This window comes from Hyperoodon ampullatus, assembly GCF_949752795.1.
Source record: "Hyperoodon ampullatus genome assembly, chromosome: 20".
Lineage (NCBI taxonomy): Eukaryota > Metazoa > Chordata > Mammalia > Artiodactyla > Ziphiidae > Hyperoodon > Hyperoodon ampullatus.
The window spans coordinates 31,074,911-31,102,212 of NC_136933.1; the positions used below are offsets into that span (position 1 = coordinate 31,074,911).

General features: G+C 40.9%; 1 protein-coding gene across 3 annotated transcripts in view; it reads right to left on the reverse strand.

Moving 5' to 3' along the window:
- Positions 1 to 413: 413 nt before the first annotated feature.
- The window catches only part of ASB5 (ankyrin repeat and SOCS box containing 5), a gene marked incomplete at both ends in the record, with an annotated part of 50,238 nt that continues 23,349 nt past the window's right edge, over positions 414 to 27,302 (reverse strand). The window contains 7 exons of one of the 3 annotated variants that reach the window (XM_079726797.1): positions 414 to 541; positions 1,345 to 1,536; positions 3,537 to 3,671; positions 3,839 to 3,989; positions 4,928 to 5,035; positions 7,657 to 7,736; positions 20,875 to 20,998. In XM_079726797.1, the coding sequence (XP_079582923.1) occupies positions 414 to 541; positions 1,345 to 1,536; positions 3,537 to 3,671; positions 3,839 to 3,989; positions 4,928 to 5,035; positions 7,657 to 7,736; positions 20,875 to 20,998 (918 nt within the window). Of the gene's footprint in view, positions 542 to 1,344; positions 1,537 to 3,536; positions 3,672 to 3,838; positions 3,990 to 4,927; positions 5,036 to 7,656; positions 7,737 to 12,601; positions 12,663 to 20,874; positions 20,999 to 27,302 lie in introns of those variants that run through there. The other 2 variants (XM_079726798.1, XM_079726796.1) reach the window with 2 other exon arrangements.

Genomic DNA, 27,302 nt, shown 5'->3' on the forward strand with positions numbered 1-27,302 from the left:
AATACAGAGAGAGTCAATTACAGAGGCCAAAATTTAAAAGCTAACACAGTATTTGAAAAATATAGACCTTTAAAAATATAATATACAAATACTTTTAGTAAGGGTTCACATTTTTGTTTCATTCTAAAAATGAAATGGTGAATTTCTCATTTTCTTCTAAATCAACAAAGGGATATATGGGAATAGCTAGTAATATAGAGATATTTTAAACATACTATAGTTCAAAAACAGTAAAAATGCATAAAACAATAGTATGTACTAGTACACTTTAACTAAAATTGCTATTTCACGTCTTCTCCAGGGTGTTCTCATATCTCTTTACCTTATCTTTAGCATATTTTAATATGAAATATACTCTATGCAGATGAAATAGAACTTTTTGATTTTCAAACATTTAGAATTATTTTACTGCCTTATCGATACTGTAAGAAATTCTGCAGTAATGTTGGCAGCTGGAGCTGTGGGATAAGGTGTAATCTTGGTCTTCCAATGTAGTTTCTGATACAGAGTCTGCAAAGTTGGCACAGAGAGCTTGGGGTGGCTGCAAAAGACATGAAAGTATCTGTTCATTAAAATTCAAATGGAGTTTTCTATGTTGTAAGATACATGAAATCAAACCACAAAAAAACTACAGTGCTTTGCAGTAAACTAGGGGAGTATGACCATTATCCCAGGAAAATTTATATAAGTAGTTGTAATGCTTTTATTTATAAGACTTTATTATAATTGAGGTATAGTCTATGCCCATGCATGTTCTTTAAAAAATTATAATCTTCAGGCTTATGAAATTATTGTTGCATGTAAACCTTCAAAAAAATTTCTGCTTTTAGAAGGAGATATAAATCAAAAGCCCCAAGAAGTGTTATGAACTAAAAGGGAAATTTTAAAATTATTTTTTTCTCAAATTAGGTTTTTACTATTTAAGTCAAAGCAAGTTTTACTACAGTGTCTGGACCAGGCTTTAGAGTTTCTGTTTTAGAACAAAAATACTTCATGATTATGTTTCTATAACACGTTATAGTAATGCATGCCCTTATAAAATGGGGCATGTTTCCAAATATTTATTAAAATATTAAACAGAATTACATATTGTTTATTGTCAAAAGAAACAATATATTTAACTTAACCAAATGAACATAGAATTTAGGTAAGATGAGCACAAAGGAAATCAAGATCATCATGATCCCATCTTTACAGGTGGAATCCAAGTTAAAAAATTACCTTCTTTCAAAAAATATTCCAAATGTTATGCCATTGTTATTTTACATGCCAACAAAAAGTCTTTAAATTTCATCTACTTCAGGCAAACGAAACTTTTTTAATGCCCACATGGATTCTTCTTACCTTCATGCTGAAGCAGTAACCTTTCCACCAAACTGCTAGAGGTCGCTACGTCGACAGGTCTCAGAAGCTCTGTGTTTTTGGCATTGATGTCCGCTCCAAATTCTAGCAGTAAGTTTACAATTTCTGTACAGGACTGTTGAGCAGCAGCATGTAGTGGGGTATCCCAATATTTGCCTTTTTGTACGTCAGCGCCTACATGGAAATGAGGAATGATGGTAGATACAAACAGAGTTAGTTAGACGAGTCACTTAACCTCACCAAGGTGAGGTCAGCCACAAAGAGGACCTCAACTCTTTCTGCAAGGAGTTATTTCTTTATGTATAATATACATAAACATGCATATTTCATCTTAAAACGTGATACAGCTGGTTGGAGAATGCACACTTTTGTTAGATTCTCTAACATTTTTCTCTGTGTTTGAAAGATCTCATAATAAAAAAATTTTTTTTAAATTTTAAACAGTTCCCAAAGGAGTCATATTAATTAGTATTACAAAGAGTGTACAATTCGGTTGACTCACATCCCTTTTCAGCATAATGGATAGTTTTTAGGATTATTCAAGAGCTTATGGCTCTTATTCTTTTCATTTATTTTAAGGCAATAGAGCACTTTGGTTTCTTGGAAAACTCATGAATCTAGATAGGTGAGCTCTTTGGGTAAAGTGTATCTAGATTTTCCTCTTACTTCTCACTCATGTAGTTTAATTCAATAAATATATAAAGGCACTGAGCCTCTTAAACGGAAAGGCCCACTATATTTCTGCATGCAAAACAAGTTTTTTAAATGCTTATATTAAAATACCCTTACACGTCAAATTATCTATTACATAGTTATTTTATCTTAGTGCAAGCCCCTGGTCCATGGTGGTCATCATGTGCAATGAATACATATTGTTTAATACTGTAAACAATAATAATCCCATTTTCCAGGACATAAATAGTTACAACACCAAGACATGTCTATCAATAAAAATCCATTAATTCCTTCTCATTTCTGTTGTCCGATACCATCAGTAAAACTAATGATGCTTATAAGAAGCAGTACATTTTAAGAGTCCCTTTATGACCCTCTTGCTACTCTCAAGTTTCAATAAATGTAATTGTTTTCAATATTTTCAAATCAAATGTAAAACATTTAGTGGAAAAATTATATTCCATAACAAAATCTCCTTAGAGTAAGAGTCAACTCTGTTGGTTATATCAGTTTTATGGGAGAACAGAGCCTGAGAATAACAATCAATCCAGTTAGTAACCATACTTTTCCAGTTTCTTTTTAACCCAATATAAAATATTTGGAAAAGAATAATATTGCTAGCAAAGTAAAGGAAGGTGATAAAGAATAAACTCTTCTGATTATACAAATTTATGGGAAAATATAACCAGAAAATAACAGTCTGTCAGCCATTATTAGCAGAACTCACGTTTAAGACTCTTACTAGATGTAAAGGGAAAGAAATAGCGGATGCAGACACTGCTTGAAGAAGTTTATAATTTAGCCAAGATGATGTGAGTAACGCATAAAGGGATTACTAAAAATATATGTCAGTATATATCAGAGGCCAAATGAGTGTCATAGACAGTAAAAACCATAGAAATTCGCTTACTAATTTTATGTATATTTTAAGCACATGCCACATGAGAGGCATTGTGCTAGAGAAAAGAGATGATGGGGAAAAAAAGACATAATTTATATCCTAAAAGGGCTCCCAGCCCTACAGTGGGAGAGATCACTATGGTCTCAAAAGATTAGGAATAGTCTCTCAGGGTCTAAAGCTGAACCTTGAGGAACTGGTTTGTTTCAAGTAAATGGAGAGGGATTAAGTCTTTTCAGGTAGATTACAAAGTCTGGGAAAATCTTGGAAGAAAAGGTATCTAATCAATTATAATCCCTAACATTTCTTTTGATGGGTTTGTTTACAGAGATATACATACACTTGGCACCATTATATTCACCCTTGAGGATTTTAATTTTATGACCTTTTATATGGCTTTTGGAGTTTTGAGGTGAAGTGGGGTTACCATAAATGAGGTTCTTTTTATGGGTTTTATAGTTATATGTGGGAATGCTTAGAATAAGAACATTTTTAGCCATGCGATGTAATTTTTAAAGATGCTTATTTACAGAAATCAATATGGAGCTGAATAATTGCTTGTGTGTATGAACAGAATGGAAGATGTTGTCCAGAAAATTACCAGCGTAAAGAAGCTTCCGGATGCAGTGGAACTGCTGAGACATAGAAGCTACATACAGAGGGGTTCCCAGATGAGGAATGTCTTGATCTACATCTACGCCCCAGGATATGAGGATTTCCAGACATTCATGGTGACCTGCCAACACAAAGTACAGGTGAGTCTGTGTCTCCTGAATACCTGTTCCCCCCGCAAAATGTACACCTCCGCCTAGGCTTCTCCCTGCAGTATTCACTATACACAGGGCACCGCATGTTGCTGAAGGAGCTTTCTCCCCTTGTCACTTAAGCTGGGGTCACGGGTACCTTTGCTGGCGGCCTCGTGTGTAGGGGAAGGAAGACAGGACTCCAGCTGGGGTTTGGCGCCATATTCCAGAAGCAGTTCTGTGCAGCTGGGGCTGCCTTGTGAGCACGCATTGAATAACGGGGTCACACCGTCTATGGTGATCGCATTTACCTAAACCAAACCAGAGCTCTGAGAATGAGAGTCACAGAATCATACAGCATTCGCTGTCAGGCATTTAAAAACAGGTACATGACCTGGGAACAGATAATCGAGAACTTGTGACCAGTAAAGATGACAAGGCTATTTAGCTCACACATATCCACAAGCAAAGCTTAAAAACTACAAGGATAAATAGAAATATGATGTGGTAGATAATCCACAGGAGTGGGCGTGCAACTAGGAGAATCATGAAAAAGAAAATACCCGAGAATCAAATACACAAAAATGGATTCAGGGCTTCCCTGGTGGCGCAGTGGTTGAGAGTCCGCCCGCTGATGCAGGGGACGTGGGTTCGTGCCCCGGTCCGGGAACATCCCACATGCCGCGGAGAGGCTGGGCCCGTGAGCCATGGCCGCTGAGCCTGCGCGTCTGGAGCCTGTGCTCCGCAACGGGAGAGGCCACAACCGTGAGAGGCCCGCGTACCGCAAAAAAAAAAAAAACCCAAAACCAAAAAACAAAACGGATTCAATGATTAGGTACTCTGTAATTAGGAAAAAAAGGTACAAATGTAAGAATCATGACAGTTGTGGTGAAGCCATTTTGCTCGTGGCAGTTGAAATTGGAAATTCCATTTCTGAGAACTTATATTAAAACAATCATTCAAAAGATGAGCAAACATTACACGCATAAAGATGTGCATCTATGGCTATTTAGAATCACGAAAGCAGCAAATAGCCTGAAGAATACCCCGTATCATGCAGCACGCTACCCATTCTTTTGCAATGACTGGAAATCCTGCTTAGAGCGCGAGAGGGCGATTTGAGAGCTTTATTTTTGTTCTCCTAGTTTTTGAAAACTACGAAGAAGGAAAGAGAAGCAAAACGAGCACTTTGCTTGATTCTCTTAGCCGGTTGATGTGGAAACGGTTAACGCTGCTCAGAGGCACTTACGTTAGCTCCGGCTCGCAGAAGTGTCCTGGCACAGGCCACGTGATCTCCAAGGCAGGCCTCGTGTAACGGGGTGACGTGGTCTATGGTTACTGCATTGACATTATAGCCCTAAATATGACATCAAGAATTTTGAAATGTGAGCAAAACGTCAGAAAAAATCCTCTCTATAATTGTCATTAGAGGGCGGTATCAAAGCTCAGAGAATTTCAGGCACGTCAGGTTCTGGTTTAGCAGGAACGTGGCCAGTTCAAATGCCCACAGCCAGTCAGCTGTCAGAGCCCCTGAACCGAACTGTTGTGACCATCCTATCTGCACCCTGTACTGCCTTAAGTAGTTTGCCCAAAGGATTCTGAATGTTTTCTCTAAGTTCTGCTTCCTTAACTTTTTTGTTTTTTGTCTTTATGAATTGTTTTGGTTGCTATTATTTTGTCTTTTGTTTTGTAGAACTAAAGACTGTTTCTAGGCTGGATCGCCTGTTTTGATGGGGGATGTAAAATTTCAGGTCAGCCTAGACTGGGGTAAAAAGAAATTGTCTTAAGTTGCTCCATGAATTTTTGTCACTAAACAGGTACGACTATGTAGGGGAGAAAAACCTTTTTTCTACTCTTCTAGGTTCTTTTGGCTGGTCTAATAATCAAATTGACATAAGACCAATGAACAGAAGAAAAACAAGTTTAATTTCATACGTATGGAGGCCCCATTGGTACAGGACCCAAGAAGTTGTCTGACACAGGCTGTTTACGTAATTTTATAAACAAAGCATTAATTGTTTGTGAAGACTTGACGAGACAAAAGGATTTGCCTTTTGGAGTAGCAACTTAAAAGTAAGTAGAGTTTGTTTATACGCTTCCTCCACCCCAAATTCGCCTTCTCTGGTGACAAGGATGCTCACCATCCCCCCAGCATGGGGAGGATACCTCCCCTGGGAGCTTTGTTTCCCGATTTCAGGGGGACAAAGGAGAAGCAGAGTGTCCTTCTTTATACTGGCTGTTTCTCAAATAGCTTTAATTCAAAATAATCAGTATGCTATCTGGGCATATTTTGGGGCAGCCTGCTCTGAACCCCATCAACTAGATTGTATGTTAGTGGTTAAGAGGTCTGAATACAGAGTCAGTTAGATGTGGGTTTGAAGCTCCATAATGCAGTAACTATTTTAATTTGGACAACGACTCTAACGGCTAAATTTTAGGGTTACCATGAGGATTAAGTGAGATGATACATGCAAAGCAAGAATGATTACAATGCCCAGCATATAGGAAGTGTTTGATTTTATTTTATTATTCAATGAAAACTAAGTGCAACTTAAACTATTTTTATTCCAATTAAACTAATGATATCAGACTAAAATAATTAAATGTCGCTAGGATATGAGATTCCCCGGCTTCTTGCTCTTTTTGGTAATTCATTGTCTATTGACAATCATTCTAAGCAATATAAAAGGAAGATTTTCATGGCCAAATCCCCGTAACATCTCACAGATTACCATGCTCTGTAATAATACCAGAATGGACATGAAGAATCTTAAAATGAAGGCGAGAAAATAAATATCACCCCAAATCTCTGTCACTAGCAAGTGGCAATTTTTAGGATCCCTTAAATTATCCTTTGGGACGTTTTGAATTGGCTAGCCCGCAGCCAGACGTGGAGAGCTAATTCCCAACTGCTGCCCACTAAGGTGACCCGTGACAGAAGCCTCTGTGAAGGTCAAGATTCCGCCTCACAACGCCTGGCTGGGGGCATCCTCTGACTCCTCTCGCCTGGCCTATCCATGGACATGAGCTACGTGTTGAGAAATGTCCTAAGATTCCTCTCCGAGAACTGCATGACCCTTTCAGGGAGGTTACCCTTTAGAAGTTAGTGACGTTTTTGCAGTTTTTATTGTATTTTTCATCAAGTGATGAGCAAACAACATAGTCACAGGGTTATCCCAGAACTGGAAGGCCGCAGGGAGTGCCTGCATCCTCACTGTACAGGTGAGAAAAAGAAGGCTCAGACAGGCTGTGATTCACCTCAGGTGTCAGCCTGGAATCCAGGGGCTCCAAGCCCCCCGGAATGCTGCTTAAAGTGGGCGACAGCCCTTCCCCCCTTCGGAGTCATCCGAGAAAATTCCTGTCTCCCTGATACTGGGAAGCACCAGGGAAAGGACTTCCAGGTCTGGGTGTGCATTTAAATCACGCTGGCCAAGGCACAGTCCTTTCTACTTCAATAAGGAATCTGTGCTTTTCATTTTTTCCTGAGGTGAGTCTGATGAGCAGACAGGTGCAAAAATGATTGTTTTGTAGCTTTTGTAGGCAAATCCCTGTAACATACTACAGATCACCATAATGTAAAAAAGATTGTTTAGGCATCTGGTCTGATCACCCCCTCTTGGATGTTTTATGACTGAACTAAGGCTGCAATTAGCTGTACACATTGTATGGAGTTAAGCATATTAAAAATGTGTAATGAATAACACATACCTCCAATTACTTCCTGCTTAAATATGACTATCAATGAACAAATATACTGTATGAGAAATCTGAAATAGTAAGACATAAGACTACACCGAAATATTTAAAAAGAAGTTTCGGAGATAAGTGAGAAACTGTGAACTTGGCTAATAATATGAGTTAAAAAGACTAGTAAAATTTATTAAGCAATTTTATTATTTTGAGTTGATTACTATTGGCAACGAACGTTCATACGCTCACGGGACAAGGGCATATTTTAAACTATATGTTATGTTTTACCTGTGATAATAATGTTCTCAGAGCAAGAAGACGACCTTGACTTGCTGCTTCATGAAGTGGTGACCGATCTGCCCAGGAACCTGCCAGAAAAGAAAGAAAACAAACATCTATGAGTCAGGGTAAACCCTGAGAGATACAGTTAATTCACGCGGAATAGACATTACTGAGGCTCCGTGTTCAGCGAAGTGACCAGGATGACTCACCACGTCCCAGAAATTCCATGCTGATCTAAGGGACCCCGATGGGCAGTTTCCAAACCCAGGGGGCTGTGATGCATGTTCTGGAATACGCCTATCCCAGGCCTACTGTACCTTTTGGATTACTCTTCAAAGAAGAGAAGGATTAAAGTCACTAGATCTGCCCCAGAAGCCCCCGTTTCATGGTTTTTCAGGCAGACCCCAGAAAAACAAGTTTTTGCACCATCAGCAGAAACGGCAGCGGGCACACCGACCTCTCCCCACCCCTGCCCACCCTGCTGTCCCCCTGCTCTCTGCACCCCGACGGTGGCCTGCCCTCGGTGTGAGGGGCTGCAAGTGTCTCAAGGAGCTGAGCTCCAAGTCCTGAAACTGCAATACACCAGGCGGGTCCCAGAAATGGTGTGTCACAGGCTGGGAGGGGCAGACTGTCACTGGGGTTTTGGTTTTTTGGTTTAACTTTTTATTTTATATTGGAGTGTAGTTTCAGGTGTGCAGCAAAGTGACTCAGTTATACGTATACATGTATCTCTTCTTTTTCAAATTCTTTTCCCATTTAGGCTGTTACGTAATAGGGAGCCGAGTCCCCTGTGCTATACAATGGGTCCTTGTTGGTTACCCATGTTAAATACAGCGGTGTGTACATGTCAATATCAAACTCCCCAACGATCCCTCTCCGCCACGCTTCCCCCTGGTAACCATAAGTTCGTTCTCTAAGTCTGTGAGTCTGTTTTGTAAATAAGTTCATTTGTATCATTTTTTCGAGATTCCACATTAAGTGATATCATACGATATTTCTCATCTGTGTCTGAAATGGTGCTGAGAGAACCAAGGGCTTGCTTGGGGTCACTGATTCTCCTTGTGCCAGCAGTGGGCGGATGGAGGTACCAAAGCCTCCAACCCTGTGCCCTGGTGGATAAAGCCCTGACCTGTCATGCGCCCCGTGACCCCTCTTCTGACAGGCCTTTGGCACCTCCCCATTAGGAGAATCAGTGCCCTCCCATGTAGAAGCCCCCTTTTCCTTCTCTCCCAGGCCCCTCTCAGCACCCGCCCACCCATCACCTGCACCGCTGTGGTCCACCCAGGTGACTTTATAAGATACTGGGTTGGTGCACAGTGATTTTCTTGTAGGCAAGACCAGCATTGTCAGTTTTATTTAATGGACATGAGAGATCACCTTAGAGTGATTAAACACACAGACTATGCAAATCAGAAAAATACTCACTTACAGGGTATCATCGGCTGATAAAGTAAAGCAATGCTGACAAGACAGAACATCTTCCCGATGTAATGTGATCGTTTGCGAACACCTGTCTCCTTGTCTACTACCCTTTTTGTGGATCCATAGGATGCAATAAATTATTTTAAAATAAAAATAATAAATAAAATTTAAAATAAATTATTTTAAAAAATAAACTGCTGATCAGTCCTAGCGCAATTTAAATAAAGTCACTTAGCTGTTGGTCAGAAACATAAATTTCATGAAAAGCATGTGTAAAGCTTGCTTATATAGGTCAGGAAAATTATTGGAAACCACTTCATTATTCCTACACTTCGTACCTTTGAAAATGCCCAGACATATACCTATGCTTCTGTATGATGGTCTTACAGTAGAACTTTGCCACAAGTGAGGTCCAAACAATTCTGCTGGCTAAAATGTGGGACAGATATCACAAGGTAAATGAAATGACCCAGTGAACCCAGTAGAGAGGGCAGAAGTCAACTGACAATCATCCGTCTTTTTATATCCCATGATCTTATGGGGTATTACTGAAAATACGAATCTTTCTTTTCCTTACGGCTGATTTTCGAGTGACGGAAATCACAGCTGATGTTGAACAGTGTTTACTACGTGTGTGATACTGGTCTAAGCAGTGTGTATGAACCTCATTTAGTTCTCACAGCTCTTTGAGGTACATTCATTAATAATAATGTATTAATAAATAATTAGTATTTCTGTTTTAAAGTTGATGAAATGAGAGCTGTAGAAGAAATGAAAACATTTAAAACGAGTCACATAGTCTAACTGCAGAGCTGATGCTCCTATAGTTCCAACTGCACGGCCGTTGTTTTGCCTTCCCATCAAGCGGTATTTCCTGCTTGTCCAGAAGATGAATAAAGCCAACGTCCAGATCTTAGAATTCTCAACTGAACAAAGAGTTACTGTTACTAGTTTTTGTGTATTATTTCTTTCCAGTAGGCAACACTCCTGTACTTTATTAAAAGCAGAATTGAATTAATGCACCCCAGTAAATATTTGTTGATAGGACAAAATTGGGCAGCAAAATAATAATTTATAAGAACCTGAAACATTATGTTCTCACTAAATAAAATGCAAAAGTCACCATCATAAATAATATTCCTTTGGGGAACAACTGTGTTTCAAGTTCCACCTATGAAGACAATAGTCAATGCTTTAAAAATCATACACATCTGTTCGTTCTATCATTAAACAACCTGATGTCAGTGTGAAACTCTAGAGGACTTCAGAACCTATATCAGTTTTCACTGCGACTATTTAAATAAGAAAATTATAATATTAACTTTCCAAACAGACTGCATGTATGAAACCTCTATATTCAGTTTAGTCGGCAGAGCAGTAGTAACTTGATAAGGTTTCAAGTAGTCAACGCTTAAATATATGTTTGAAGTTAAATATTCATTTATAATATTTATAATGATCATGTGCTCCCTCCTGTATAATGGGTTGATAAATGTCATTATCCTTAATTTACCTCTGAAAGCTGTATGCTGAATTGTACGATGCCCATTTGTTATCACCGCCTATTCTTCCGTTGTCACTGGCTAATGTAGCAATTCACCAGATGTTGGGACTGGGAAAGGCCTATGGAAATGGCCATTTGGATTCATTTTGGACTTATTTCTCTCTAGTACATTATGAAGACATTTAAGGGGCAGCAAAACTAACAATATTTGCAGCTGAGGGTACTAGATATTCCTGTTTTGCGTACAATTTATCCATCGAAACGGCCGCATTAGTCTTCTGAACCATTTCAGCATTGCTTGCAGATGTTCAAAAGAGAGAGAGGAAAGCAGAAAAAGGGCCATTTAGAAACCAGGCCACTCCAGGGCCAAAATAAAGAAATGCAAGTATTCGTTGAATTTACCATCCCGTCACAACCCCAAGACCGTGACATAGCTTTCTGTCCCCGCTGTCATCTTCTTGATCACCAAGACTTAAGTCCCTTAGAGTGGAAGAAAGAAAACTGAAGCCAGACTTTTGTAGGTGCATTTGCTGTTCTCTCTCTTCACTGGCATGAACAAGGAGTTAAGTGTCACACACTGCAGGACAGGGCGGGTGGTGGTCCGTGAGAGAAGCGCCGAGAACACATAGTGTTGGATGAGGGCCCCCTTGGCCCATCAGGCAGGGACCAGGCTTCTGAGAGCCACCGCCCTGGTACTTCCTGGGATGAACTCAGCTCTGCTCACCTGCCTTAAACAGGACCCCTGTTGCCTGTGGTGCCTTAAAGAAGGAGGTGGGTAGGAAGAGGGGGAGAAGGAAATGGAAACCGGAAGGAAGTGAGAAACCAGGTGCGGGTCGGAGCCCAGAAGTCCACGGAGGAAAAAGACTGCGGGGCCGGGAAGGCCTGGCTGTGCAGCCCAGCCTGGGGCGGTGGGCTTCGGGAGGTACCTAGCCTCTCTGCGAGTCAGGTTGCCCATAAAACAGGAAAAACACTACCTACGAGACAGGACTGAGGGCAGATTAGCAGTGAGCATGCTAAGTGCATGCCTGCCATGTAAGTGCACAATTAACACCTAGCATTCTTCGTTAAATATGAACTGATTGACGGGGACATTTTAATATGAATTTTAAGGGACAATACTTTTTTCTCCAAAAGTAGGGGAACTCAAGCCATAGATAACAGCATCTATTGACCAAAATGATTTTCAGTGCTATCAGCTTAATTAGATAAACCACATAAAGCGATTGAATGATTTATAAATGTTTTTAAGCCAACAGTCAACACTGCTGCTGTATTCTTCTTTCCTAAGTAAGCTGTAAGAGATAAAGTCATGTCAGTCCAGTAAAGGAGTAATTTATAGTACATGCTTGAGGTCAATGACAAAAAAAAGGTTTTGTTTTGAATTCTGCTTGCTGAACTCCCAAGCACCCCCCGCTCATTTTCTTCCTTATGATTCCTCAGATGAATTTCTATAATTAATCTGGTAACATGTGAGAATCAAAGGATACATCATGCTCCAGTTTCCGCTCTGAACTAAACCTTCACCCCTCCCTGTTTCTCCCTTTCAATATCTGAAATTTAGCAACTGCAAAGTTCCATTCAAATGTGTTCAATATTAAATACCTTACCTTTCAACGCGGATATGCTTTATAGTAGAAAGATTTATAAGCTTTCTCAAGACCAAACAGAAGATAAACATCTTCATTTGCAGCGACTTTTTAACTTTACAATCTTGTTAGACTTTAAATTGGGTATCTAAGATTTTTAAAAAATGTTCAGTTTAACTCCTTAGGATAAATCATTCAGTGTGAAAATTGTTTTACAAAATATCTGTAACTTTCACCAGCTAATCTAATGTCCACGGTTACGGTCTCACTGCAGCAACAGTGGAGGTGACCGCCTATATTTAGAAACACCACCAGCTCCCAGGCATCTGGTATATCATTTACAGCGAGAGAACCTGCCCTGTTCTGTAAACATCACCTTACCAGAGCAAAACATTTACGTTCTTAGGTATTTACAGATTGCTGGGGGTCTGTACCATACCTAAATCACCATCTCCCCACGGCACTTCAAGCCAGCCACTGTTGAGGTAAATCCAACTCATGTCTTTTTTTGATCAGCATTAACAACAACAAAAAAATCACTTGCCATGTGCTAGCTCTGTTCGGCCATTTTATGGAGCTCTAAGCTCCTTGTAACATGACCTTTCACCCGCAAAAAGAAAAATAGCTTTTGAAAAATCTGATTTCTTTTCGAAATTGCCTTTTCTTATTGCTCACTGCTCTTTGAGGAACTGGCTGTTCCTAACTCATTTTGTTTTCTCCTTACAGTATGTGCTGTGCAATGAAATAAAAACATTACACTTAGATCTCTGCTCAGGGCTATGATGAAACCATTTCAGGTTTCAGAAAGTCTTTGCCTTCTCCCCATCCTGGTCCCATCCGCAGAAGTGGAAGCAAGTCTCATAGGAAAGCAGACTTAGCAGTGGTGCAGACGGCACTCTGGGTTTGGGTCACACTCAGTTTTCCTCAGTGGTCCCAAACAGGAAAGTCAGGACAGTTATCTCAAGTAGGGGATTACAAGGAGAGGTGAAGGGCAATGACCTCTTCACATATGAATCCGAGTGCAAAACGCTAATACCCTTGACAGATGGTCGATCTTAAATCAACAGTCCTCCTCATGGTGGACCTGGATTTACCGGAAGTTCAGAACCCATCACTTTCACGGCCACTTTCTAAGACTCTGTATGCAGTTCCAGGTTATTTGTCTTAAAGAAGATCCGAAGATGTGGCTAAGCTTCAGGTTCAACAACATCTGACCCATCCCTATTCACAAGTTTATAAAATACTTTTAAAATCACCAGGGATTTACTGACCCTTACTGTGTACTTTTCTGTTTAGCAGATTAATAGAGCCACATAAATCCTGGAGGACGTGGTTGATTAGTGGGGAAGTAACATGTTGCCAAAACCAATCTCTTCAGAGATTGAGACCGTCCTTGTCTTTCCATTCTCAGAACATGTGCTTGTCTTTCATTTCCTAAGAACAGTGCTAGTCTGGATCTGAAACCACCAGAGCGAGCTGTGCCTTGGGAACTCCAGGTATATGGACTGACTTGCACGGATGTGCCACTTACTCTGACTGATTTCCTGTTCACGGTCTAGGAGCCCCTCCTTATCTTATACGAAGACAGGGTATGGGCCCGAACAGGAAAAAGCCACAGATAAGTGAAAACATCGCTGTGGTTTATCTCAAGAAAAAAGGCTAAATTTTCAACAAAGTGAAGATAGTGGTTTCCCCCATGAATATCCAGAATCAAGAGAGAAAGACCATTTAAGACGCTTTTTTTTTTTTTTTTTTTTTTTTTGCGGTACGTGGGCCTCTCACTGTTGCGGCCTCTCCCGTTATGGAGCACAGGCTCCGGACACGCAGGCTCAGCGGCCATGGCTCACAGGCCCAGCCGCTCCGCGGCATGTGGGATCCCCCCGGACCGGGGCACGAACCCGTGTCCCCCGCATCGGCAGGCGAACTCTCAACCACTAAGCCGCCAGGGAAGCCCTAAGACGCTTTTTTAAAGCTAGTGCTGCTCTTGGGAGGGATGCCTCCGTCATCCCAATTAACCCTTAGTGACCATTGGTGCTGCGGACAGAGCCTGCTGGGCTCCATCACAGAGACCTGAGTTCAGAGTCCAGCACAGACACTAGTTATAGGAGCTTTGGTAGTTATTTAAACTTTTGAACCTCAGTTTTCTCAACCATAAAGGGAAGGATAATTCTATCTCCATCACAGGGCTGTAATGAACGTGAAAGTACTTAGCACATTTGTACTACACACGTTTGAAATATGACAAACATAATTCTATATTAAACAGGTACCTCCGTATATCTGTCCCATGAGCTTTTTACTACATCTTCTCAACAGGAGATAGAGTAATTTACCTTATTTAAGATAACAAAGCCTTAGCTCATCTTATTCCTCTTACATATATCTGTAGGAGATATAAATGGATAGGAAATGGTCAAAATTCAGAGACAATTATCACATGCATAGGGACAGCTCTCCAAACTATAGCTCTTACCTGGACTCCCCTACAAATTTTAGTGACACATTACAAAATGGACTTCTGGACATTCACGTAGATATTCTGCTGGCATCTCAAGACATTGCTAAAAGCAAATTCATCACCTTTCTCTCAAAACCAGGTATTCCTTTTTGCTTCTCGATTGCTTTAAACAGTGTTCGTTTTCCTCCTGTCACCTGGCACTAATAATATGGTCTTCAATTTAAGTACAACAGTTTTCAGGGGAACTTCATATGTATTGACTATTTCCTGTGCTTTTTTGCAAGGAGGTGGTTATTATGAAACGAGGTACTTCTTTGTCGTCTTTTATTTTTCACGGATCCTCATCCCAAGCTCAGTCCTTGCATCAATCTACACTCATTCCTGGGGGGAATCTCTTCTAGTCCCACTGATAAAAATATTATCTACATGGTGATCATCCCAAATTTATATCTCCAGACCAGCTCTCTCCTCTAAATTCAAGACGTGTATTTCCAGCTGGCTCTCCAACTTCTCCACTTAGATATTTAAAGAGACAAACTGCAACTTAACGTGCCCCAGACTGAACTCTGGCTGTGATCCTCCCAAATCTCCTATCAGTAAATGGCAACTCCATCATCCCGGTACTTCAAGACCAAAAGCCTTTGTGTAATCCTGAATTTGTCTCTGTTTCTCACACCCCACAGGCAAACACCAATAAGTCCGTTTGCCTTGACCATTCAAATAGAACCCAGCTTCGACTATTATCTCATAACCTCCACTGCTACTACCCTAGCCCAAGCCACCATAACCCTCGCCTGACTTACTGCAAAAGCCTCCTGACTGGTCTGTGTGTTTCCACCCATGCTCTCCCAACAGTCTGTCCTAAACACAGGATCTTTGTAAAGTCAGAAAGGCTCCGATAGCTTCCTTTCTCACCCAGAGTAAACTCCAAGGAACTTATGACCTACGAGGGTGTGTCCACACGTCCTCTGTGTCCCTGGTCCTCGTTCAGCCACCCTGAGCAAACAGACCATCTGTGCGTCTGTCGACTCTGCCTGCGGGGCTTCTTTCTGAGATACGCACGTGGCTTATCGCTGACTTCTGTTCTCCACTGGACGCGCCTCATGGGACAGCCCTTCCTCGACTATGAGAATGTCCTCCCCGCCCCCTCGCCAGCACTCTTTCTGTCTCGTTTCCTTGCTGTGTCTTTCTTCAGATCGCTTATTACCAGATCTTAGAAATCGGGACTTGCTGCAGTTTGCTCACTGCCGTATCCCCAGTACCTACCATGTTAATGACATCTATTGATGGAGGAATGTGCAAAGTCACGTGAGTTGTAGAGGCTCTTTAGGGCTGGGGTGCTCTGACTTCTAAATTCATTGGTTCTTAAACTGTGCCAGGCCTCTCGCTGTCCCCATCAACGGGCCCTGAGAGTACTTCCTTAAGCAATAATCTTGTGCCTCACATTCATCCACCGTTTATTCATTCATTAAATGGTGATCTATCTACCAGGCAATTTTGACCCTTCTGGATGCTGGAGATACACGGAGATGAATGAAGTATGGTCTGCGTCCTCCTGAATTCAGTTTGGACTCTACCCTCCCTGATGGTTTTCCTGACAGCAGTCTCTATCTCACCAATCTTGCCTGAATGCTGCCACAGAATTAAACTTCCCAAAGCACCTAGAGTTCTGGCTAGCTAGCCCACAGAGTGCCTTTTGGGAAATTGAAAAAGGCGCCCCTCTCCTGGGGCAGCGAAGCCCCCCTGCTCTGGTAACACATGCTCCGTCTTCACAGCAGCACGTGGCTGCCCTGAAAACCCCTCTGGAATCTTGTCGTTCTCAGGCTCGAAAACGTTACTGCCCCTGTCCCCCACTGAATACGGTCCAACATTCTGATCCTGGAATTAAAGGTTGCCTACAATATGGACTAGATCTTCCCCTTGGTTTTATGTTCTACCACTGACCTTCACATACCCTCATTTAAGCTAAACTGGGCGGTTGTGCATGTTCCCCCAAACAATTTCTTTTCCTTCCTTTTTCTATCATCTTCCCCCCAACTCCATTCTCGTTTTCATATCGCAGAGTAACTTGTTGAGGTGTATCTGTGCTTTGGTTCTTGTTTATCCTGCCCTGCTTTCAGGGGCCGATTAAGTCCAAATAGGAGAAGTGGCTTGAAGATAGCTTCTCTTAAGTGAAGAGTTAGGCTCCTGGCTGGGTGGGTGGGAGGGGGGAGGTACCTTAGGGTGAGAAGGAGACAGAAAAGAGGAAGAAGACTAAAGAGGGGGGCGGGGCTTGTGAGGGACGAGGAGGGAAAGGAACAGACGGACGGAGAGGCACAGAGCAAGAGAGAGAGTGTACCGTGCTGGCCCAGGTCCACGCCCTGGCTGCGCCCGAGCGCTGATGAGACATAGGAACCAGATGGGCCCTAAGCTCCTGTGTCCCCACCTTCACGACAGAGTTACACGCTTTAGTCTGGCGTGGAGGCAGTTGATTTGCTGGACCTTTTTCAAGGGATACAAGGGGCTTGAACAATGGGTTCATGGGGGGAAGCGCGCGTGGGCTGAAGGCTGGCTGCGCCTCCCTCATGGGGCTGGATTCAGCTCCAGCCTCTGCGCCAGGTCTAAGGGAGAGGATGGCAGGAGATGTGACTGCAAAGACGGCATCCCCAGGAAGCTTGGGGGATGGAGTTTGAGGCCAGATTTAATCCGGAAGCTACAGAAGGCTGCCATTTTTGACCATGTCAGTTCCTGGAGTCAGGTTCTTTCTCCCCAGACTAGAATGGGCTTCTCCCTCAGCTCCATCCCGCCCATCTTGCAAACCCCAGCTCAAAAGCTTCCTCCTCCCCAAATCCCGCGGATAGCCCCAACAAGAGTGCCCCATTCTCCTCCTGTAATCCTCGGCTCCTTCCAGCACAGCTAGTACAGAGTCTGCAAACTCAGATTTTCTTAAATCAGAGTCTCACTCACCACTGTTCTACTTCGGGCTTTTTCCACCTTCTCAGACATAATCGCATTGATCCTCACAAGAACCCTGTCTGAGAAGCCATGGGGAGCTGTGTAGTGGGGTTAAAGAATGGGCTGTGCAGGAAGGAATGTCTAGACTGGCCCTCTGACTATCACATATTTGCTAATGCAACTCGGTAAATTTCTTTAAATTTCAGTTTGCTCATCTATAAAATGGGGGCGATAATATCTACATTTTCTAGTTGTTCTAAGGGTTAATGGGCCCCATGTGAGAAGTGTTTGACACAAAGCATGCCCTTAATAAAACTTGCTAAAACTTAATAAAATTATTATTTTCATTGTATGGAGATTCAAAGTGCTATGGACTGAATGTGTCACCCCAAAGTTACCATGTTGAAACCCTAATGTCCAACGTGATGGTGTTATGAGATGGAGACTTTGGGAGGTGTTTAAGCCATGAGGGTGGAGCCCTCACGTATGGGATCAGTGCCTTACAGAAGGGGCTCCAGAGAGATCCTTAGCCCCCTCACTATGTGGGGACACAGTGAGAAGGTGCCAGCAATGGGCCAGGAAGAGGGTCTTCATGAGAACATGACCATGCAGGCACTCGGTCTGGGACTTCCAGGCTCCAGAACGGACAGAAATAAATTTCTGTTGTTGATGAACTACCCTATCTATGGTATTTTGTTATGACAGCCTGAATGGATTAAAACAGGACTGAATTGTGTGCCCCAAATCTCTATGTTGAAGCCTTCACATTCAACGTGTGTTTGGAGATAGTGCTGTAGGAGGTAATTGGGTTAAATCAGGTCATGAGGATGGGGCCCTAATCCGATAGGGTTGGTGGCCTTATAAAAAAGAAAGATCTCCCTGTCTCTGTCTCCGTCTCTCTTCCATGATCAGGCACCAAGGAAAAGCCATATGAGCACACAGTGAGAAGGCGGCTTTCTAAAGCCAGGAAAAGAGCGCTCACCAAAGTCTGACCACGCTGGCATCTTGAGCTTGGACTTTCCAGCCCCTAGACTGTGAGAAAATAAATTTCTGTTCTTTAAGCCACCCAGTCTATGGTATTTTGTTATGGCAGCCTGGGCAGACTAAGACAGAGATTAAATGATTTGCCTCAAGTTATAATCAGTAACTGACAAAGCAGGAAACACACTTGGTTCTTTGGAATGTTCAATGAAATTTTATGATACAACAGTTTCTCTTCAACCCCAGAACTCATAGTGTACTGTGTGGGCTGTTAATCCATAATGGGCCCATAAGAAATATTATAACTAACCGACTAATTCAACAAGCGAAGAGTTACCTCCTGAAAGTGAAAAGAACTGTGGAATTCTGTTTTCTACATTTTCATATAATAATAATAATGTAATAATAATTTTTGAAGTAGTAGCAACAATATAGCAATACAGCAACAATAGCTGTATTCTTATCTAATTATAAAAGTGGTACGTTAAATAGGACAATAAATACATTGTAAAACACACAAAAAATCATAATGCCATTTTCCAAATATAACTATTAAAAACATTTGTTGTACATCCTTCCCAACTATTTTTCTAAATATACAATTTTTAATCAAGATGCAACCATACTACTCATATTGCTTTTAACCTTTTGTTTTCATTTATAGATATCACATGGTCATTGTTCCACTGCACAAAATATAATTTTATAATATTTTAAATGATATAAATTAGTCATTTAAAATATTGTAGAATTGTATGTCATTGTATAGGTACACTATTATTTACTTAGTTAATACCCTACTAAATGATGTTTAGGTGGCTTTTAGTTTGGAGGAATCAACATTATTTCTTATCTTTGTGAATGTGTCTAATTATCTTCTTAGGGTACATTCTTAAAATTTCTATACATGTCATCAAATTACCCCCAGCAAGACTGGACCTATTTACATTCTCATTAACAGGCTGGAAAAATTTGAATTAAATCTAATGAACGTTTGCCAAGACATTTTGCTTTTTTTTAAATTGAACCATGGACCATTTCTTTTTTTGTTCTATTTTCAATATATTTAAGCTGTGTCAAAGAGGATTGTGTAAAACTACATCTCCTTTACACAAAACTAGATTTTTAACATAATTTTAAAGCTTATTTTCAACTTTTTCTGGAGTCTATCTTCAGTGAAGGCGTGTGAGGCTCATCCAGGTGAATGAGTTTACTTAGTTTAAAATTTTTTACCACCGTATCCAACTCTGTTGCTCATAACTCTGGTCAAGCACATATTTAGATAACTGACTCTTCATGTAGGAAATGGCAGAATAATCTTTGTTGTACGATAATTGCCTGCATTCCTCCTGGATCTTTAAAGAGTCTGAGAATGATGAGACTATTTATTACTGCTTCCCTGCAGCCGGCACAGTGCCCAGAACATAGTAAGTACTCAATAAACACTTGTTGAACCATTAACTTGTCTTTGTAGTCACCTGCTTTTTACCTATGCTAATTTGTTCTTAATCTTTACTGACAATCTTAATGTTAAAGAGAAATGAAAAGGAAACGTACTTTGGGGTCAGGGGTGAGGGAGGGGGAAGAATCAGGTTGCTTTCTCGGCCTTTTAAAGGAATGACAGTGTTTTATCCTACTTAAAAATTTGTTTTGCATGTTTTCTAGATTTATAACAATTTCTAAATAATATTCATCAGGCCCCAACCATTATATAGTAAATACAGCTCTTACACTGTGGGGACTAGGGGGTCACTTTTATGTCTAAACCTGTATTTCCAACCTTTAAGGCCATCATCGACCATATTGATGTTCTACAAAAGTTGACACTTACTCTTTCAAAAAAGAGTCTCCTTACACAGCTGCGTTTTGGTACTGTGCTTATTCTCCCCGATAGCTTTCCTATTTTTCTAGTACTAAAATTAAAAGCTTGGCACCAGGGCGCTTTAGGGAAGTGGTTCTATTCATTTTTTTGCCTACATCACCCTCCTACTTTATAGTTCAATTTAAATGGTTCGAAATTTCCAGATTTAGTTGCTTGGCAACAGTCTTTTCCTGCTTAATAGCAGCTTTCCTTGTTCCCACATCAACTTAGAAACACCTGCTGAACCGGAAAGGTAAACAACCCAGAGTGTTTACTGCACAGTCATAAGGAAGATTCCACAGGTACATTTTCCACACGCTAAAAGAAGATACAGTGCAGCCCTTTGCCATGCCATACGTTTACATGTCAGAGTCCGCATTCTGGAAAGCATCCACAGCTTCAAGTTAGTATTTGCAAAAACAGGTCAATATCGTTTATTTCAGGACACCAACAGACTTGCAATGGCTGCTCTACTAACCTTGACTGGTCAGAATACCCCAGCTAGCTTTTCGCTTAGAAGAGCATCCTTCTACGCTCGCTAGCCTTCTTTTCGGGAGGGTCTGCTTAATGCAGTTCCCTTCAACAGCACTGTCTGTGGGCATAGTGGGGACGACGTTTCTGCCCAGACAACCAGATGTCACAGTGCAAGGGCTCCAGCCAGAACAAAAAGGTCAGCGGCTGGATTTCTAACTACTTTTTCCCTTCCCTTTGGGCTTTCACAGACATTCCTGCGTGCTGACTGGAGGATGGCCTCCACATTGAACCCTATTCAGAAACACGGTGGGCAGGGCTGGTAGGGGTGGGACTGGGTCAGAAAGGCAGTAGCTTTTCTATTTTTAAAGTGGAAACTCGGCTGCTGCCAGCTGAGTATTTAACTATCTGAGTGACACAGAAAGTAAAAATGTGTTAAATTGCCTTTCCTAGTGGGAAACAGAATAGAAACTGAGCCCTGTCTTTAAAACATGAGGGCCTATTTGAAATATCTATTGATACAAATCAATCCAATGTAGGATCGCCTGTCGATGATAGCAATAAACAACGTTGCAGCCAGAAAGCTCAATCGTGGCCGGTGACCAGAGAGTCTGTCTCCTCCATCCTCAGAAATAAATAGTGTGTGTGCCTTAGGGTCAGCTGGTAGCTAGCTCATGTTTTCATCTTGTAAGGATCTAAGTTTAGAATTGGCTTCCATACAAAATCACAGTCTTCCTATTTATATAGGCATAGCTCTCTATTGTGATTTTTTCTGGAGGTCATTTCTAGACCAAAAGACGTCAGCAGTCAATTTAAGTACAGCTGAGATTTTTCACCCTAAAAGGCAGAGGAAAGGGTAGCTGGAGGGAAGAGAGGAAAAACCAAACACGTGCCTGGTATTTTTTGCTGGCGCGTAAAACTGAACAAGGAACGTGGTCCATGACTGAGTCAAGAGCAGTGGCTGAACCATGACAGGGCACCAAGGATTAACTGAGCTGGTGATCCTGTTACACGGTATTAACCTACTGAGGTTGGTCTAGATGAAAAATGGTCACAGATTCTATTATCTATATTTTTCAATCACTATTACCAGGGTCTACCTTCTGTTGGTATACACAGAAAAAAAATTATTGGGGGTACTGCCTTCTTATAACAAGCTGGGTAAGAGAAGAAAACATCTCATGAGTAAGATAATTTTCCCCTGTTCATATCTGCTGTTGCATTTCATTGCCAATATTGACTTCAAAGTTATCACGAATGAATACCAGGAATATCTTTTCCTTATCTTGGATTGATTTCTAATCCTCGGAACTATGTGACCTGGGGCAAATAGCACAATGATAACTCAGTTTCCTTTTCTATAAAATGAGGAGCTTGGAGAAGATGGTTGTTTTCTGGCTCTAGCATTCTTTGATTCAGAGTCTAGGACTAACATAAAAGGCCAGGGTGGTATGTGAGCTTTGGGCATATTATATCACCACAAAGGAGGCCAGACACTCCCAGTAAAACTGGAACTTGGGGTCAGCTTAGCCGAGGCTATTTGTACGGGGGAAACATTCCTAGGAGGTGAGAAAACCTTAAAGGTAGTCCAGGAAGGGGCTTATGGAGTCCAGCATATTTACAGGAGCCAATTGTCATGAACCACTGGCTCTCTGCCCTCACTGGTACCCATAAGGGGAGTGCAAGGACCTACACAAGCCACACAGTGAAAGTAAATACTAATTTTTGTTTCTAAAAGAAACTTCAATTTTAAACTTTTGACTTTTTGGCTTTGCACTTTTCTTTTGTTATTGTAAAATAAACATGGGATGCTTTCTTATAAGAATTGGGACATTTTTGGTCTTAACAATCTTGGACCTCTGGTCTTCTAATGGCCTCTTCCTATGTCTGTCTCCTACACTATGTTGTGTACTCTGAGTACATACACCTGTTATTCAACAGGTCCACCACTGCACCTCTTACAATGGGCAGTCAAAAACTTATTAGTTTAAAATGTAATTTGCATATGGAATTCCCAAGAATACTTTAAGAAGGCCTTCTATAGTCCATGGGGGGTAATAAGCGGATTTCCAGTGCAGCGGGGGGAAAAGAAGCCATTGCATTTGACCATAACCACATACTTAGTTAACTGAGGTGTATGTGGCCTGCAGAACACATATAATAATTCACATAAATAATCAGGTGGATCAAGGAGATCACAGTTACTTCTTCCAAAAATTTTAAATACATCAAAAGTATAAGTAGTTTTCTAAAGTGACTCTATGGAATTGAAAGAAAATGTTTCAGTTTATTTACTGGAGAAAATAAGGGACGAAAGATTGCATCGATTATGCACAGCTGTATGATTTCAGTAAAATATGCACAGTGAAGTGAATATGTTTGGCACAGAATCATTTAAATGCCGGGTATCTGTGATTGTATAAATAAGAACTCATGGTGAAATCTCCAGACATATAGAAGCATCTAGCATCTTGCCTAGTGTAAATAAAAAAGTGGATTAGATCAACTGTGGGATATCATCAGGCTCTGCGAGTAGGCAGAAGTTTTAAAGAAAGCGGTATTGATAAAACAATAAGGAAAATAAGAAAAATTATTTCATAGAAGATAATGAACTCTGAACATGTCTCAGAAAAAGTATCTGAGATAGATTACAGATTGGAGATGGCATGCTATTACTGCCCACAAAGGCTAAAATGAAGCTTGAACCCTTGTAAGAAGGACATGGGAAATGAAACAGGGTAATTCTATTCCCAGGAGCCATTCTATTCCCACTTTAACAACGTTAGCGTATCTGAAAACACGGGGACCTATGTTTAGTCTGGTTGCCAATCCTCAGTGATAAAGTGATACTAAGGTTGCAAAAGCTTCAAAGAAGGACACTGGAAATCATCGGAGAGACAGCGCACTTCTACAGGAGAGAAACCTTATTACTTTTATTTATTTATTTATTTTTGGTACGCGGGCCTCTCACTGCTGTGGCCTCTCCCGTTGCGGAGCACAGGCTCCAGACACGCAGGCTCAGCGGCCATGGCTCACGGGCCCAGCCGCTCCGCGGCATGTGGGATCTTCCTGGACCAGGGCACGAACCCGTGTCCACTGCATCGGCAGGAGGACTCTCAACCACTGCGCCACCAGGGAAGCCCCCTTATTACTTTTAGATACCTCAAAATGGAAAGTTGACATCTAAGAGGGAATATGATTGAAATCTACATAATCATACAAGTCACAGGTGTGAATAAACTTTTCAAGACATTCTGAAATACTAGGACGTTAGATCATGTTCTGACAGTTTTAAAAGCTAAATTTGGGGCACAAATGTAAACTCTTAAATAGACATTTTTCCAAAGAAGACATACAGATGGCCAGGAGGCGCATGAAAAGATGCTCAACATCACTAATTATTAGAGAAGTGCAAATCAAAACTACAATGAGGTATCACCTCACACCGGTCAGAATGGGCATCATCAGAAAATCTACAAACAACAAATGCTGCAGAGGGTGTGGAGAAAAGGGAACCCTCTTGCACTGTTGGTGGGAATGTAAATTGATACAGCCACTATGGAGAACAGTATGGAGGTTCCTTAAAAAACTAAATATAGAACTACCATATGACCCAGCAATCCCACTACCGGGCATACACCCAAAGAAAACCATAATTCAAAAAGACACATGCACCCCAATGTTCACTGCGGCACTATTTACAATAGCCAGGTCATGGAAGCAACCTAAATGCCCATCGACAGAGGGATGGATAAAGAAGATGTGGTATGTATATATAATGAAATATTACTCAGCCATAAAAAGGAATGAAATTGGGTCATTTGTAGAGACGTGGATGGACCTAGAGACTGTCATACAGAGTGAAGTAAGTCAGAAAAAGAAAAACAAATATCGTATATTAACGCATATATGTGGAATCCAGAAAAATGGTAGAGAAGAACCAGTTTGCAGGGCAGAAATAGAGACACCGATGTAGAGAACAAGTGTATGCACACCAAGGGGGGAAAACTTGGTGGGGGGGAGGTGGGATGTATTGGGAGGTTGGGATTGACATATATACACTAATATGTATAAAATAGATAACTAATAAGAACCTGCTGTATAAAAAAATTAAATTAGATTAAAAAAAAGTAAACTCTTTTTATTTATTTATTTTTAGTTTACACAGTAACAAAGTTCAGGAGCTCATTGCTCCAGAAAGGTGGTATTTAGGTAAACTAATGAGTAACTAACCCATAGGTGAAGGTTTTTGAGGGTGTGTGCCTGAGCTGGGGGATTTGATCATGGAGTTCCTCCACTGTCAGAAAAAGAAGATCAAGATGAACAGACGCTTGCTTGGATCTGGGTTGGCACTTTCCCCCATTATGACCGTGGAATATTTCTGACATATATGCCATCCACCACCCAGTTTAACAGTTACCAACTGATGCTGAGTCTTGTTTCATATACAGCCTACACACATCTCTCCCTACCCCTATTCCTATGATTATTTTGAAGCAAACCTCATCATATTGTTCCACCCATAAATATTTCAGTACAGATCTCTAAAAGATGCAGACTCAAGGCAGAAATAGAGACACAGATGTAGAGAACAAACATACGGACACCAAGGGGTGAGGTGCGGGGTGGGAGGAATTGGGAGATTGGGACTAACATATATACACTAATATGTATAAAATAGGTAACTAATGAGAACCTGCTGTAAAGCACGGGGAACTCCACTTCGCTGTACAGTAGAAACTAACACACATTGTAAAACAGCTATATCCCAGTTAAAAAAAAAAAGCAGACTCTTTGCAATCATAACTACTATATATCATAATCCCACAAAAACAGTACTTCCAATACATCAGCATCTACAGGTCAGTAGTTTTTATTTTCTAAAGAGCCACTCAATTCATAAACTGCTTTCTATAATGATACCTAAATTGATATAACCGTTAACTCCTTTATCTTGGGGCAAAAATCAGTGATCTCTCCCTTTTCTAAATGTCTGTTTAAAAAACATAAGAGTCCCCCCACCAAAAAACATTGCTTGTTTTCCCTGTTACCAAGGGCTCACTAAGTACAAGACACAATCATCGTCTTAAATCATCACGAAGATAAGGTAGAGCCCCTTTACCTGTAAGTGCCAAATTTCCACCCTTGCAAATTCCCATCTGGAAAAGGCCATTATTCAGTTCTTGGTGGCTGCCTTGCTGTGCGCTTCATTACAAAGCCACGTGTACGTATTAACTCTTAAGCATCATCTCTGAGCCCCGTTCTTGCTCCATTTTACTTTTTATTGTTTTGTCTAAACATGAGTACCTACATCTATTGGCCTAGTGATGGGAACTGAGGGCAGGTGGGGTCTGAGGGCAAACCTGGCCGAAGTCTCTTGGGAAAAATAGAGGGATTGTTACCTAACAGTTAACCCTTGTTTCAAAGGTTATCTACCTCTTGTATAAAGGTCGCTGGGAAACCTATAGCGACATCTTGTGGTCCATGACAGCTCCTGTCTTAGTTGGAACTGAGTGGTTAGGAGAGGCCAAAGAGGCCTGAAAGAAAAATCCCAATTAACGAAAATACGGTTGGTATCATTACAAAACCACACATGTAATGGTGGTGCCTAAACCATGTGATGAAGGCTTTTTATTAGCTTGTGTGCACAAGCCTTTGAGAATAAATGTCATATAAGAAGGTCTTTCCAATGTTACCAACGTTGGGGGGGTATGATGAAAAAAACTATAAGCATAATAAAAAATTCCGGTTCAATATAGTTTGAAATAATAATATATATGTCCACACAAAACACGTTTTCATGGTAGATCCTGAAACAAGATGGTAAGGGGCTTCTATTGAGGAAAATATACCTGTCTTCATTGTCCAGGAAACTAAATTATGAGGAGTCATTCTCCTTTAGCTGTTCTTACAGGTGATTTCTACCAAACTCAAATATTTGTTAATTTTGAGAGCTAAAATCTCAAAATGTTTAAAACATCTTGTATAACCTTATAAAACATGCCCTTGAGTTTGGAATATTTCAAACTATACCAAATGACGCAAACAATTTTTTAAGAGACACAAATAATCCCTGTATGTAGAAAGAAAGTAATAAAATACAATTTTAATTCAAAATACCTGAATGCTTAAGCCATGAGAGACTAGCATAAACTCTAACTACTAAGTATATTAATTCCTAGTTGTGCAATGAATGAATAAAGGTAGTGAGATGTCATTCATTCATTCGTTCATTCACCCATTCATTCAATATTTATTAGGTGCCTACCAGGTGCTACTTCCTGGGGACACAAAATGAAAAGGTGGTCACTGCCCACTTGAAACTTAAACTCTACAGAGGCATCTGAGAATTGCGTGAACCTCGATCACTACCTAAGCAGTCTTTGTATGTCTGGGAATCAAAGGCTCTTCAAGTCATGCCAAACTCAGAAACTC